This window comes from Pelodiscus sinensis, chromosome 8 (genome assembly GCF_049634645.1).
Source record: "Pelodiscus sinensis isolate JC-2024 chromosome 8, ASM4963464v1, whole genome shotgun sequence".
In the NCBI taxonomy this organism is placed as follows: Eukaryota; Metazoa; Chordata; order Testudines; family Trionychidae; genus Pelodiscus; species Pelodiscus sinensis.
The window spans coordinates 56,552,236-56,568,412 of record NC_134718.1 but is presented as its reverse complement, the minus strand read 5'-3'; the positions used below and the strand labels follow the sequence as shown (position 1 = coordinate 56,568,412).

At 40.8% G+C, this 16,177-nt stretch overlaps 2 protein-coding genes across 13 annotated transcripts in view; both read left to right on the top strand.

Moving 5' to 3' along the window:
* TACC2 (transforming acidic coiled-coil containing protein 2) overlaps positions 1 to 5,494 on the top strand; it is a 210,893-nt gene extending 205,399 nt beyond the window's left edge. For all 11 annotated transcript variants that reach the window (XM_075935333.1, XM_075935331.1, XM_075935334.1 and 8 more), the window contains 3 exons: positions 416 to 522; positions 2,987 to 3,107; positions 4,939 to 5,494. In XM_075935333.1, the coding sequence (XP_075791448.1) occupies positions 416 to 522; positions 2,987 to 3,107; positions 4,939 to 5,004 (294 nt within the window). In that variant the 3' untranslated portion in view covers positions 5,005 to 5,494. The remainder of the gene's footprint in view (positions 1 to 415; positions 523 to 2,986; positions 3,108 to 4,938) is intronic.
* A 7,757-nt stretch (positions 5,495 to 13,251) lies between these two features.
* The window catches only part of BTBD16 (BTB domain containing 16), a 48,749-nt gene continuing 45,823 nt past the window's right edge, over positions 13,252 to 16,177 (top strand). Inside the window, exons 1-2 of one of the 2 annotated variants that reach the window (XM_075935336.1) lie at positions 13,252 to 13,608; positions 14,207 to 14,273. In XM_075935336.1, the coding sequence (XP_075791451.1) occupies positions 13,496 to 13,608; positions 14,207 to 14,273 (180 nt within the window). In that variant the 5' untranslated portion in view covers positions 13,252 to 13,495. The remainder of the gene's footprint in view (positions 13,609 to 14,206; positions 14,274 to 16,177) is intronic. The other variant, XM_006111441.3, reaches the window with a different exon arrangement.

Here is a 16,177-nt window from a genome sequence, read left to right as displayed (position 1 = left end):
GTATGTATGTGTGTATGCTTGGTTAGGAGGCAACAGCTCAAGATGTATAGTGTTACAGAAGAACAACTTTCTGGCATATATCCTCCTTTCAACTTTAGTATATGTTGTGTTAATGATGATTTGAATTATCCATTTGATAAGAGATGGCTCACGCCTAACTAGCATTGTTGGAATTCAGTCTGTAAATTCTTCTGATGGAGAACCATATCGTCTTATAAGTTTGCACAGGGCATAGAATGGGGTTACCCAATCCTGTACAAAAAATAACTTCACTCCAGTACAACCTACAAAGCGCAATTTGCCTAAGATGACCTGTATGTGTAGCATTGTATTGCTACAGAAGTTTGTCATATAATTTCATCACTGTCACCTTGTTTATTGATATGTCATTGATGTTTTAATCTGCTCATTTAAGAATGAAGAAGTGTTAAAGAAATGTGCACAGGAGTATTTATCACGAGTAAAGAAAGAGGAGCAGAGGTATCAGGCACTCAAAGTTCATGCAGAAGAAAAACTGGACAGGTAATTGCTGAAGTGTTTCCCTTTTCAGATGTTTAGATTACACAAACATGCTCAATAAATAGGCCTAATATTTTTTGACTTGCAGCACTGTGTGCCTATATTTTACCTTACAGACTGCATGTTCATCTGTGTTGGGGAGAGCTTAGGCTTCTAAATCATCAGTAGTTTTTCTTTCTTTATTTTTTTTTCTTCGGGGGTGGATATCCATGGCCTTAAGTGAGCACTAACTACCAAATACAGTTTGAATCTCTCTAGTCCAGCACACTCTAGTCCAGCCACATCCGTAGTCCAGCATGATTTTTGTTAGCCAGATGTCCACTTACCATGGGTGTGGTCAAGTTCCTGCGGTCCCATAAAGTTTGTTTACAGCCATCAGTCCTATGCTAATATTTAGCTCTAATATACCACTAAATGTCTACGACTACACTGGCACCCTTTTCCGGAAATGCTTAAAACGGAACAGTTTTCCGTTATAAGTATTTCCGGAAAAAGCGCGTCTACATTGGCAGCATGCTTTTCTGGAAAAGCGTCCGTGGCCAATGTAGATGCGCTTTTCCGGAAAAAAGCTCCGATCGTCATTTTCGCGATCGGGGCTTTTTTGCGGAAAAGACTACTGTGCTGTCTACACTGGCCCTTTTCCGGAACAGTTTTACCGGAAAAGGACTTTTGCCCGAACGGGAGCAGCATTGTTTTTCTGGAAAAACACTGACAATTTTACAGTAGATCGTCATTGTTTTTCTGGAAAAGCAAGCGGCCAGTGTAGACAGCTCGCAGCTTATTCCAGAAAAACGGCTGCTTTTCCAGAATAAGTGGCCCAGTGTAGACACAGCCAATGTCTTTCAAGAGCCCAGTAAGCAACAGAGGTGTTGGTAATGCTAGACAATACTGTCCTCCAGTGATTAAGTAAATTCTCTGCTTCAGCACTAGTCAGGTTCAGAGAGTGCCAGAATAGAGAGAGACACTTGTACTAGCCTCACCATTTACAGAGAACAGGGTAAATTATAATGGTGCTCTGTGCAGTATCCTTCCTTCTAAGACCGCTTCAGAGGGTTTATTTGCTTGCGTGGTAAGATATAGTGAGTGTTCCTAGTGCCCGCTTATACTTCACTCTGATCACTGCCTGAATGAAGACACACACGAGGCATTGTCCTATGTCGAAAATGAAGTGACATTTGGTTTCACTTCTCCAGTGCTCTCCCCGTGTCAGTCTAGTCTATGGAGACCAGAGGGGTTCCTGATCAAAGGCTTATAAAGAGCTTCAAGTGAAATTAGTTTTGTGGCACTAGAACAGTTAGCACAGTTGATACAAACAGCTTAACATTAGAACATAAGAATGGCCGTACTGGGTCAGACCAAAGATCCATCTAGCCCAGTATCCTGTCTACCGACAGTGGCCAGCACCAGGTGCCCCAGAGAGGGTGGACCGAAGACAATGATCAAGTGATTTGTCTCCTGCCATCCCTCTCCAGCCTCTGACAAACAGAGGCCAAGGACACCGTTTTATCCCCTGGCTAACAGCCTTTTATGGACCTAACCTCCATGAAATTATCTAGCTTCTCTTTAAACTCTATTATAGTCCTAGCCTTCACAGCCTCCTCTGGCAAGGAGTTCCACAGGTTGACTACACGCTGTGTGAAGAAGAACTTTCTTTTATTCGTTTTAAACCTCCTACCCGTTAATTTCATTTGGTGTCCTCTAGTTCTGCTATTTAGGGAACTAATAAATAACTTTTCTTTATCGGCCCTCTCCACACCACTCATGATTTTATAGACCTCTATCATATCCCCCCTCAGTCTCCTCTTTTCTAAACTGAAAAGTCCCAGTCGCTTTAACCTCTCCTCATATGGGACCCGTTCCAAACCCCTAATCATTTTAGTTGCCCTTTTCTGAACCCTTTCCAAGGCCAAAATATCTTTTTTGAGGTGAGGAGACTACATCTGTACACAGTATTCAAGATGTGGGTGTACCATAGTTTTATACAGGGACAGTAAGATATTCTGGGTCTTATTTTCTATCCCTTTCTTAATAATTCCTAGCATCCTATTTGCCTTTTTGACCACTGCTGAACACTGTGTGGAAGTTTTCAGAGAACTGTCCATGATAACTCCAAGATCTCTTTCCTGATTTGTCGTAGTCAAATTAGCCCCCATCATACTGTACGTATAGTTGGGGTTATTTTTCCCGATGTGCATTACTTTACACTTATCCACATTAAATTTCATTTGCCATTTTGTTGCCCAATCACACAGCTTCACAGTCTTTATTCAAGGGAGACCAGAAGCAACGCAACAGAAATATCTTCTTATCTTACTGGATGGTGGCTGTCAGGCTAAAGCTTGAAGGGCACATTCAAAATGGTGCCCAGCAACTGCCCATCCACATTCATCTGCTTCATCTGTTTTAGCTGTTAGCCGTAAGAATTTGCAAGAATTAACATTCACCAGAGCAATCTGTATTTCTATAGAGCCAATGCTGAAATTGCACAAGTCCGAGGCAAGGCTCAGCAAGAACAAGCAGCGTATCAGGCCAGTCTCCGTAAAGAGCAGCTGAAAGTGGATGCATTGGAAAGAACACTGGAACAAAAGGTAACTAAGCATTTCTATTCTAACACTAAACTCAGTTGCTGTGGTGCAGTTTGCTAGCACCAATTGCTCTAAGTAGGGCAGTTAATCTGTCTGAAAAAATCTAGAGTCACAGAATGACTTTCCGACAATAATTTGCAGGCTAAAGAAAGAAAATTGTGTGTATCATACGTGCTTCTTTATAAAATGCATTATGTGTTATATACTGAGCTAGAAATTGTGTATTTTCTTGTTACATTTATGAAGCTACATCTGTTTTCTTTTCACTGAAAGATTTTTTTAGTACACAGGATTTGTGGTTAATTTGTGGTTCGCTTTGTTTTAAAATCATGTACTTGCACCAATTTTTGTCCTTTTCTTTTTTTTTTAAGTCATGCATATGTATTCGCATTTACATAACTAACAGTCTCACAATTATTAGCAGTTTCTGGTAGGATCCCTGGCTACTTTTCAGAGAAGAAGCATGTTGTGAACAGTGTTGTCAGGCCACATGGGGTGGAGAGGTGGTGGAAACTGAGTCAGGCATGGGATAACATATAATTGGAGGTGCCCCTTGTTGTTTTTTAAATTAGCATATATGTGCTATTTAATCTCTGGGCCTAAGCCTGCTCATATTCACAATCTAACCATGACCCTTTGAAGATGTGTAGCATTAGCATTTGTAGCAATTGGACTTCCCACTAGTATGCCCTTTAATTTTAGGTAGAAGTTCCTGTCTGGTACCCTCTGGATGAGGCAAGACAGTGGAATGGGGAGAGGTTCCATGTACCTTCTTCTCTATAGTGCACTCACACATCACAGAACCATAGAAATGTAAGACAGGATCTTACATTGAGGCAGGATCAAGTACACCTAGATCAGCGGTTCCCGATCACTGGTCGATGGTCTGGTGCTGGTCCTCAAACCACTGGTTGCTGGGCTGTGGTGGCAGCACTGGGGCTGAGGTGGCGCTAGGAGGAGGCACAGCAGGAGGTGCCTCCTCACTTCCTCTCACCCAGGTAAAATGGCAGCCCGAGGGCTGTTGCTACACTTCAAAGGCAAAAGTGCCACGTGGAGCCAGGGGTCAGTTGGTTACTGCTGGGGTCAGCTGGTCCTCAGGTGCAGGCGGCATTTCAAAGCGGCAGCACCGCATGGAGCCCAAGGACTGGCCCCAGGCTTCAAGCGGCACCGCCACTTTGAAGTGCCCGGACTGCTTCCTCCCTCTCCTCCCTTGCTGCCTCTATCTGATAGAGAGAGCAAGGGATGGGGGGAAGTGCCTAGACGACTATCCTGTCGACTATCCGATACGTATTTGCTTATCAAAGAGTTGACTAGTCCTTCACATCTCTAGTACAGACACAGAACAATCAGCTACAAATACAGGGAATTTAAGGCATCAGTGTTTAGAAGAAACCTATCTTATTCTCTAAACCAGTAATAGTTCACTTTCAATGTAATTAGGATTCCTTAGAAAAGGAAATAAAGAAAAATCCAGACAAGAATAATCCAACATTTAATCTTTTTCAGCTCATATTTTTATCTTAATGTACAAGACGTTATCACTGTGACTCAGCATTCCTTGATGATAAATTGAACTTATTAAAGTAGAAAAAATCCAAATAAAAATAAAAAAGCACACACTTTGAATGTGTTGCTCTTTCATATATAGCAATCTTCTGTATTTGAGATTTATTAGTGCATTTCTATCTTTTTTGTTATTAGTGATGAAAAAGATGTTTCTCCTAAGATCACATAATAATAAAAGCAAAAGATGCTCAAATGTTTCCTTTTCAATGTATCTTTTTAAAAGACATTTTGCACTATTAATTTGTTTGCTTGTTCATTCTTTTTTTAGAATAAAGAGATAGAAGAATTAACAAAGATTTGTGATGAACTGATTGCCAAAATGGGGAAAAGCTAACTTTTAACCAAATTTGTGGACTTCAACATTGAGTGCAATATGACCATTGGCACACTGATGTCCATACGTTGATGTGGACAGGTTATATTTTCACTTTTTCGTATGCACTACTGTATTTTCTTTCTAAATAAAGTTGATTTAATTGTATGCAGTACTAAGATGACTATCAGAATTTCTTGCTATCGTTTGCATTTTCATATATTTCATAGCAAGTTGATCTCAAAGTTCCTGTATCAGGGAGATGGTCAAGTTCTCTAATAAATTACAAATTGCTGATCCTAGCCTTCCCTTTGTACATGAGTTCCCATGTTGGATGTCTTTTGGATTTAATATAAACATGTATTACTTGCATGGGGACTCTTGCCTTAAGGAGTGTAAACTTGATCTGCATTTGTTGATTTGTAAAATAAAATAAAAAGTGGGAAAAAAAGCATGTCTCTCAAATAAAATTCTATTGTAAATAAATTTTTTCGTTGAAACTTAAAAATAAGCATGATTTTATTTCATTGACTTGGTGCTTTTTTTCTACATGTAATGCCAGAAACATGGTAAAAGGAAATGCCAATTCTGCTCACATAACTTACACACGGGTATCTTTTCTCACATGAGCATTGTCATTAATGGGACTGTTTACAAGAGTAAATTTGCTCAGGTACTTAAGTACAGTTTGAACCTCTCTAATCCAACACTCTCTGGCTCCAGCAATATCCATAGTCCGGCATGATTTTAGTTAGCCAGATGTTCACTTATCATGGATGTAACCAAGTTTCATGTGGTCCTATGAAATGTGTTTACAGTCACTAGTCCTGGCTCAGAAGTGTGTATTCAGTGCAGCTATTTATCTCTAATTGACCCCAGATGTCTTCTCAGAGCCCAGTAAGCAGCGGAAGTGTTGGTAATGATGTTGGACAGTATTGACCTCCCGTTGTTCAGCACTGGTAAAGTCCTGAGAGTGCTGGACTAGAGAGGATCAACCTGTATTTGGGCCTTGTAGGCATGTCTACATGGTCTTAATCCTAAATGGCACTGAGAATTCTGATCCTGACTCAGCAAAGCACCCTCACAGGTGTGTAATGGGACTACTCTTATGAGTAACACGTTGTAGGATAATTTTTTATAAAAGTATAATATAAAATAGTACAATATATACTACTGAGTATATTTAAGGTAAGGAGTGACTGCATTTTACTTCCTGATTTTATTTTAACAATTTGCCCTATAGAAATGGACAAGTACATCTGGTTAGAAGTATAACCAGAATAAGCTATATAAGTAGCATTCTGCACACCTCTTCATCCTCTAAGTCATCCTCTATAGAGGATTAGGTATGTAAGACAAGCATTAGGGCTTTAATGACAGTCAAACTGCTTTCTTTGTCTAATGGGTACATCTCTTGGATATCCATGATGAAGACAACCTTCAGCCTGGTTCTTCTTAGCTTGCTTTTTGTAATCAAAAGTAAGTAATTTCTGTCAATTCAGGTTTTGTACTCTGCCTTCAGACACATGCAGAGAGTTCAGCATCTTTGTTATTAATCTTTGCCTGTCTTATCTTTCCATTATTTTGTGTGCTATGAAATTATTTTATTATTGTGGCTAACAGAGCAGAATTTTATCTAACATGTTAATTGTAATGCCTGCTTTCCAGTGGACAGCAAGAGCTCCTTTTTGTTTTTGCAAGTTTTAATTCCATTCAAATGTATGCCTATGTTTAAAACTACTATACAGTTTATACTGTGGGTCAGCACTGGGAGGAATGAGAATGAATAAAATTGTCACTGTAAAGTTTTAGCTAAGAGCATTGCAGGAAACAGTATTTTGTACTTTTTAATGTGTCATTGTCATAATATTTCAAATGAATTGGATATGTCAGGGGAAAATTAGCCCCGATGACAAATAGATGTTCACAGATCTGAGGTGTGTATTCTGTTTACAATACTGTAAACTGAAGAAGACAAAAATGAATGTTATACTTCCTGTTTGTTTTAGTGGAATTCATTTCCTCATTGCTACAAAAAGGAGTAAAGCCTATTTCAGTACAATTAAATGTGTTTAAGATGTCTCATTATGTGTAAACCCCCCCCCCCCATCAAAACCAAAGCAGTGTACAGATCGTATGTCTTTATAAGCAATCGAGATCCAAATCTGAGAAATAAAATTTGATTGGATTTTGAAAAATCCTTGGGCATGTTGCAACTTAAAAATCCAGCATAACTAATTAGCTATTTTCAGTGTTTGCTCCAGACAGAAGTTAAATGAGGAAATTGAACAGTTACCTTCTAAAACACCTTGACAAGCTCAGGAGCAATACCTATTTAAAGTAATTTTTCTTAATGACAGGTGAAGCACTGCAATGTTATACTTGTGTAGGTTCTAGTGATGAAGAATGTAACAGACAAGGAACTCAGCAATGCCCAGGGCTCTCAGATGCATGTGCAGTCATAAGAGGACAAGCAAGTAAGTAGATACAAAATTGTGACCAAAAAGCATCATATTTATTACTTTCTGTTATGAGATACCTGTGAGAATTAAATTACCAGTTGGCTAGAAGAAGCTACTCAGATGATGAGAAAATATGTTCTCTCTCTATTTAAGTACTGTTAACAAATCTTAACTCTTATTATATATGGATTAGCAGAAATATGACAATAAAAATATAGGTAGATATTAAATTCTTCTTATTAATGCACTATAGCACACCATGTAGATGTACATTATTGGAGATGAGATAAAATAGCAAACTTTGGAATTAATTAATGTTTATAAACTCATACTCATAAAAATTCCATAACAGCAGAATGATTGTTATTATGCTTGTCTCTTCATTATGTTTGATCACTGGATGTTTAGATTCCTGTTTATAAGACAGCAAAACAAGCAAGCAAACCTGAACCTCTTATGTTTTGGATTAAATGTGGCTCTGTTGTAGGTGGTCTTATGAAGTCCTGTTCATTCAAATCATTCTGTGAACGGGCAAGAAGGGATGGATCCAAAGCACCTGGAGTGAGCGTTCATTGTTGTTATTCAAACAACTGTAACGCTAAAAGCCTGGGCTCAAGAAACACCATCTCTATCAGCTACATATCTCTCCTGGTCTCTACAGTGTTGTGGCATCTGCTGTTTAACTTGAAGTAAAAAACAAAATCAAACACCAGTAAACCAACGCTACAAGGCTGCCTTTTTAGAAACAATGACTAACCATTCCTAAGAATGTTACTCAAATATAAATACAACAATTAGTGCAGGTTAGAGATACTTGAAAAGGGTACAATTCTGTCATGAAAAGATGGAGGCTCAGAGGAAATTTACAACAGCAGATAAAGATTATATTGTGACTTAACAGTGTTGGCAAACTTCCTCTTCTGCCTCCTCTTTACCCCAAGGAGCTTCTGGTGATAATATTTAATGTTATACTGGAGCATATACATTATTACAGAATTTGTATACATGAATGTAATATTATACCTAGAAAAAAGAAGACTTAGCTGCAAGTAGCAGCCTTGTAGCGTGGTGAAGAAGTTTTTACATGTTCAAAATGCTTTTGAATTGTTGGCATATGTAAATTGAAAAACAAACGGAAATGTTCAAAAGTAGTAATTGAAAAATCTAATGGACCATAATGTATCTAATAATCCTTCAAATAATGTTCGTTATCATCCCCAACATTAATCATTCACAACATGGTCATGAGGGGGGAAAACAATGTTTGAAAAGATTCTACATTCTGGATGTTCTCTATAGGCCAATATTACAATCAGAGAACCTACGAAACAGCAAAACAACATTAATCTGCAAAATAATTTGCAACTTGTGGGCTTCCTTCCAAAAGATCAACTTAACTCTATCTCTACCAGTAGACTTATGGAGTGGAATGTCCTAACCAAATTATAAGTAGAGTAATGACATTCTGATTTGAATACCCTCCGCAGTTTCAACTGGATATAGTAATAGCTAATTCTTTGCTTCCTATTGTAAATGTCTGTATTTTAATATTGTGTGGGGTGATCCCTGTATATAGTCCTTGATCCCCCTCTCATTGACTATAATCATTTGTTTTTTAGTTTGCTTGTGCAGTAAAGCATAAAGCACTTTGGGATCCATCTGAATGAAAGGCACTATAAAAACAGCAGGCATTGATAGCCGTTCAATCATTGTGTGCTCCATAGTAACTTCAAAATTAAATCAATCCAGCATGTACATTTTACATTAAAATATTTTATAATATTTCATGTTTCCCTATTAATGCTTAAAATATTGTCATCGCATAGTACAACAGTGTCATTTCTCTCAAAGCTGAGATGGAGCAATAGCAGTCCACACTTGTTACCATTGTCTGCTGTGGAAAATGATCAGGCCCTGGTGGTATTTCTGATCATATCAATTATACATATGGACCAAAAATTGTAAACGTGGGATCCTAATATTAGTGACTTGACTTTCAAAAGGTACTGAGCTGCCATTAATTTATATACACGTAACAGATGCACAGCACCTCTTAATAGCAACCTACTTATGTAAGTGCTTGATACTCATAGCTATTATAGGCCAGAAAAGACTATTGTAATCTTCTGGTCTGACCTTCTGTATAACCCAAATCATAGAACTTTGCTGAGCTCCTGCTTCAAATCCAATAGTTAAATTAGAGCATAGTTATAATATGAATTTAGAGATCTAATTTTACAAAATCATTTTAAAAATTGGCCTCTGTGTTTATGGAATTGTATAGACAAATGCAACTGCAGTCACAATAAAATTAAAGATTCACTAAATTTTCAGTTTTGTTTCTGCAGTAATTTACTGAAAATCATTGCAAAAAAATAACTTTCTTAGGAATCTGCAGGCATCCATAAAACTACTTTAGTTTCACTTAGGATGACTATAAAATACATGTGATTTTATTGCTGCTTTACATCAAATTGTTGAAACAGCTTTACCTTCAAGGTACAATGTAACTGATCTGCTTTGAAAGTATTGCCGACCATGTTATTTAACGGTTTCCTTGTACTCTTCCCTCTGTCTCTTATCATCTGTTGCTTGTTGTCTTCTACTTAGATTGTAAGCTCTGTAGGGGCAGAGACAGTGTTCTGTGTTTTCATAGTGCCTAGCACAATGGATTCTGAGTCCATGGCTACGATTCCTAAGAGCTATGCTAGTAGAATGTTAAATAATAATAAGATTTCGGCAACACAAAGGAACTCAGTTGAGAGTATTTACTAAAAAGACTCACACAAACCTAAGCTAATAACAAATCAGCATTTTTTCATTTTATTCTTAGCTTGTATTACTTTGATCTGGCTCCTTAAAACTGTTATATTCTGCTAAATATTTATTGTTTAGCATTTGGTGAAGTCCCTTTAGCCAAATTGGATGTACTTCATCCTTGTATTTTAGATGCTGCCATTCAGCATTAAAGGGCCATATTTTCCTTTACATACATGTAACATATTTTGTAATACTGGAAATTAAATATACACGTTAAACCTGTATATCTATATAAATAAATAAATGATAGATGATGTCTGTGGAGTGAGCATTTAAGAGAATTTTTTAAAGGTTTTAGATAGAGACATTGACTGAGGTGGGGAGAAAAGTCCCAAAATTCATCTAAAATTAATCTCCGGGCGCTAGATGTCAGTATTTGCCACCCAGAGAAAATAATTTGGGGAGGGAGGGTGGTCAGGGAGATGTGCAGGACTTGTTTTAGACAATTTTTGGGGCCCTATGGAAAGTAAAATATAAGGGACTTCATTCTGTTTTTTCCTCCTCTAGAATCAAGTTTGACTACCTGTTTCTGGCTGTTGAGGATGCTAATTCTTCCTCCCAAAATGTTGAAAGGCCATAACGATGAATGGCATGGAGGCTGGTTATAGGAATCAGTTTTTCCTTTCCAGGAAATAAGCAATACTTTGGTTTGTTTTTAATCCTACCCTCTAACCTTCATGAGCTTAGAAAAGTATCTATGGCTCCTTCTTGGGAGATGGGAGTAGCTAAGTGTGTTCATGTGGACTCACAATTATTTGTCCCTATTTGTTATGGTAGAAGGCCAAAATGGAACTGAGAGCACATTTACACTGAAAAAAGACCCAGAGCAGTGAGTTTCACAGCTCAGGTCATCAGACTTCATCTTGCAGGGCTCATACTATGGGCCAGTGTGTAGACATTCAGCTTTGAGCTGGAACCTGGGCTCTCAGATCTACCCTCCTCACCAGATTTCAGACCATGGGCTCCAGCCAGAGCCCAGATATCTACCCAGCTATTTTTAGAATTGACCCAAGTCAGTTTTATGTGAGTCTTGATGCTGCGGGTTTTGATTTTTGCAATGTGGACATACCCCAAATCTCGTGTGGTCACTAGAAACAGAGACACAGATTCCTCATTCTCCCAGTCTCTTTGTAGATGATGAGACTTTGTGATCAATTGGATGATCTAGTGAAGAGTAGGTGGGCAAGTGATGTCAACCTCCCTCTGAAAGGAGACCATACTCTAGCATTGGATTTCTGGGAGCTGTGGGAAGTGGCCGTCCGCATACCCCTGTGACCACTGCAGACACTTTCCCCACAGCCTACGTATGGAGATGTGATCACACCATGGGGGTGTGATGCCTATGGATGGCCAAATTCAGCAAAATGTCTTGAGGCCTGCAAGACAGGTTGCCCACCACTGGCATAGAGGCTTCAGACTGTATTACTGCCTGTCGCGGCATATGCACACTCTTAGGGAAAAGTATACAGGAGTGTGGGCGTGGCCTAGTCAGCTGTTGAATTGTTGGCAATCTCTCGGTCTAGGAGCACCAACCCTTGGTCCAGGGTTGTACTGCCTAATGGCTAGAGTCAGTGAGGAGCAGCCCACTAACTCAGGGCAGCCCGGCCTAGTAGCCAAAGTCAGTAGGGGTTATTAGCCCTTTAACTCAGGTCAGCACAGCTTGGTAGCCAAAGCCAGTAGTGGCTGGCCCTTTAACTCCAGGTGAGACGGCCTGGGGGCCAAAGTCAATAGAGTAGGCCCTTTAACTCAGGGGCAGCACAACTTGATACCTGAAGTCCATAGTGGTCAGCCTTTGTTGCAGGGCAGTACAGCCCAACAGCCAGAGTCAATAGTTAGGCTGTACGGCCCTGGGATAAGAACTATCCGCTAGAGTCAATTGGATTTGGAGGATAGGGGGACCCAGGCCCACCCTACTCCACCAGGTCCTTAGCCAGGGTTCTGTGAGCTGCAGAGTAGCCTACCACTCCCTCAGCAGGGAATCCGGCCGAAACACACCAAGTTTACCTGGGCGGGAGAGGCCGCTCCTGCACCCTCCCTGGGTCACTTCCTACCAGTGCCGGTGGGTTGGCATCCTATGTGGTCGCTGGGTCCTCTGGTTCCCCAGCAGCCGCTTCTCCCTAGGGCTCCTCTGGGGCTGTGTACAGCAGTTTTCTGGGACTCTGGTTCCCACTGTCAGGGTCGCTGGCTGGTGGGGCCCTGGAGATCCTTCACCTTCCAAGGCCAGCCCAGACTGAGCTGCGCTCTTGCCTTTTATGCTGTCCCAGCATTTGGAGAGGCGGGACTTCTGCCCACAGAGTTTTAACTCCACCTGCTTTCGTGTGGGGTATGCACACCTCATCACGCTGCCTTTAAGCTAAGAACTTAGTCATATTGTTCAGGCAGTAGAGATTTATACTTTTCAATCCACAGGGTTCTGGATTCAGTCCCTGCAGCTGACAACCCAGCAAGACGTCCCATTACATAGACATGCTGCTTCCCGGTTGCAATCCATAATACTAATGTATGGGCCACTTTGTAAAACTACCTTGGGAGGATAAGCGTGCAGCACAGCTGGGCTACTATTATTCTTATTTCTGTCCACACTTTTCCCAGTAACCATGCTAGAGCTATGTTAGCTGTAATAGCATTTACACATGGATGTAACAGGCCAACCTCTGTCCCAGACAAAACAATGGAAAATCTGAGAAATGGTTCAATTAATAAACAAAGTGTAGGAATACAATGAATGTTACTCAACATAATTTTATGGGAAACAGTCTTATCAAACCTGATTGCATTCCTGGAGATTACAATTTGAATAAAGGCATTTTGATTTTAAAAGTTAAGTCTATATAATATAAAAACAGTCATTAAATGGATTAAGAAAGGCTAAATGACATCTTGCCTATAGGGAATAATCAAATGGGGGTGTTTCTACTACAGGGTAGCCGCAGGGTGCTTTCTACATCACTTCTGCAAGGATTTCATGATGTCATAATAGAAAGTACATGTCATAATAACAAATTGTCTGAATCAGATGACCACCAGAATGGTCCCTTGTGTTCCAACACAGACTGTCTTCTGTAGTCCATGGAAACGTGATGCATCAATCTGTCTAGGAGAAATCCAAGGCAGTGGGTGACAGGAGAAGGGAGCTTGGGAGCCTTTTGGCAGCTAGTTTCCAACACTTCTCAGCTGTGTTTAAGACCAGCAATGCATAAAAAAGTTTACCATTATTAACAGCATTCATCATGGCGACCATAAACACTACTAATTTAGTGGCCAGTCGGAAATCATTAGAGTTAGCACAGCTGACTGCTTTTGTCCCCCAGGTTCCTTCATCAGATATTAAACCAGCAGACTGGTAAGTATGAATTAATGTTTACATATATATTTGAAAGGCGCAGTGAGATTTCCTGCTGAATGATGATCCCCTGTCTAATCATGGAGTCCACTTCCTCTCTTGCAAAACTGACTTTTGTTTTCAAATGATTCCTGTAACACTATGAAACTGATTCATGCACACTGTAGGAAAACTTCCTTCTAATGCTTCACATACTGTGCTGTTCTCCTTCTGTCCAAAGTCTCTGCAGCCATTGCAGAATTTAGCCTAAAAAAAAACCCCAATGAGGGGGAAATATAATATCCCCATTGTATTGGTGTGGACACCAAGGCCAAAGATCAGGCTGAATTTTTAAATGGGCTCACTAATTTGTTGTGCCTCAGTTTGAGACCTCTATAATCTGACTTTCAAAGGTGCTGAAAACCCCAAGTTCTATAGATTTAATCTGCAAACTGGTCAAATTCTGTCTTCAGAACTGACCGTGCATTTCCCATTAACTTCACTGAGCACCCGAAGGATAGGATTTGATCTCTCTCTAGTTGAGAGAATGGGAGGAACTTAATGAATTTGTAAAACGTAGTTTTGGTCTCATGCTTTACTGTGTTCCTTTACCTCTCAGCTATTTGCTCTCAGCTCCTTTTGCAGCCATGGGAGGACTTTCCCCAAGTGAAAAGAAAATACCCAAGGTAGGTGTAATATCTTCCGATTGATACCAATGCCTTATTAAAGCTAAAACTTCTAAATAGCATAAGTATCTCTAAACTGCCTCTCCCAAACATATGACAATTACTGATTTTAGTAGCTATAAGCACTGAAGACTAATATCTATTATCTGATTGATCGCATATAGTGTATGGGAGTATAACTGTAAATGAGACTAATGGGAATTACACATGGGTATCTACTGCACGCTAATTGTAAAGGCAGGCTCCTGAAAACAACTAGAAGACACCTCAGAACTGTAGTAATTTTAATTCATTTCTTAAGGGCAAATCCCTTGTAATTAGATGACAAAGAAATAATAAATTCTCTTGTAATTAGGTGGGATTGTGAAGTTCATGATGGCACAATTTCCCTATGAACATATACATGTTTGCACTAAGGGCAGTGACCCATGGCCAATGTAATGCTTCATGCAATACCTATATTAAATGCTCTTTTTTTTCATGATAAGTCCAGTGAAAGTCTGTTCTTTTAGTGGAATTTTGCCTGGCTTATTGAGTACTGAGTTTAGACATCAGAGATTCAAAGTCAGGTGGGCTTTGTATTTTGCATAACTTTGTCAGATGGGTGCTGGCTTAGAAAAACCGTGACTAGTATGGTTAGATGAGGGTCCTAACTGATCAGATCTCCCAAAGCTGTAGGCCAGGGAGGAGGAGTTGCTACGTAATTCTGGGTTTGCCCCACCTCCATTCTAAGAGAGGACGACTAGCGAACACACTGTAGATTTGACTTGATAGAACACTTGCTTCTGTGCTCCAAGAACACAAATCTTGGTGTAGAACCCCAGCCCTTGAGAAATACCCATATAAGGTGGTTGTGACTCCTTCCCCATGTGTCATGGTGGGAGACCATGCCCCCTTGCTACAACACTTCTGGGGTAACCTGGGTTCAGGGGAAACAAGCTCAGTGTTAACCAACCCAGAATGCAGTCAGGCGGAGCAAGGGTAGTGAGTCTGTTTGCCTGGAGCCCTCAGTCAGTGTGTGGGGCAGTGAGCATGTAGAGGCTCTGGCCTCCAGTTAGCCAGTGGTTCCCAACCTTTTCCAGATGGGGACCCATTTTGACAATTCAGGAAGACTTGGTGACCCAAAGCAATTCAAAAATGGGGGGAGAAGGGAGGACAGAGCCACCTGGGGAGACACTTGGTGACTCTTTTGAAATGTAATGGCGACCCATAGTTGGGTCCTGACCCATAGGTTGGGAAACCCTGAGTTAGTCAGTCAGTGCAAAAATGAGTCTTTGCCCAGAGTCCTCAGTCAGGGTGGAGCAGCAACCAAGTAGGAGCTCTGACCCACAGTCAGAACCAGAGGCAACCAGTGAAGAGCTCCAGGAGACCACAGTCACATGAACTCCTCTCCCCTGCAAACTATTCAGCCCCCTCCCCTGAGCCATGCAGCTGGAGGAGCACAGCAGGCTGGGGCCACTGCTCCACTTGCCCTGCCGCTGCTGGTGACTATGGTGGGAAGAGAGGAAGGGAGGGACAGACCCCTGCTGCAGGCACCAGATCCCTCTCCACTGCTAGTCTGTGTCTGCTGGCCAGCCCCTCCTGCTCATGGCGTTTGGGGCTTGTGATCTCTCGCACCCCCAGTGCATTGCCTACAGTCAGAACCTAATTTAGGTTGGTGCTCAACCCTTGCAGGCCTCCTACCAACCAGATGGGGAGGTGGCCACCACTGACAGTGATGGGTGGTTGGTGGGACACAGGCCCTCCCACTTCACTGCATCCCAGCCCAGGGCCCAAACAGTGGCTGAGTCGTCTGCCACTGGATCAGCAGGGAAATCCAACTGCAACACACTGGCTGGCTTGCCCACAGTCACAGAGCCAAACCTATTTGGCATTCCTGGGCTCCTTCTTACCCTCCTTGTTCA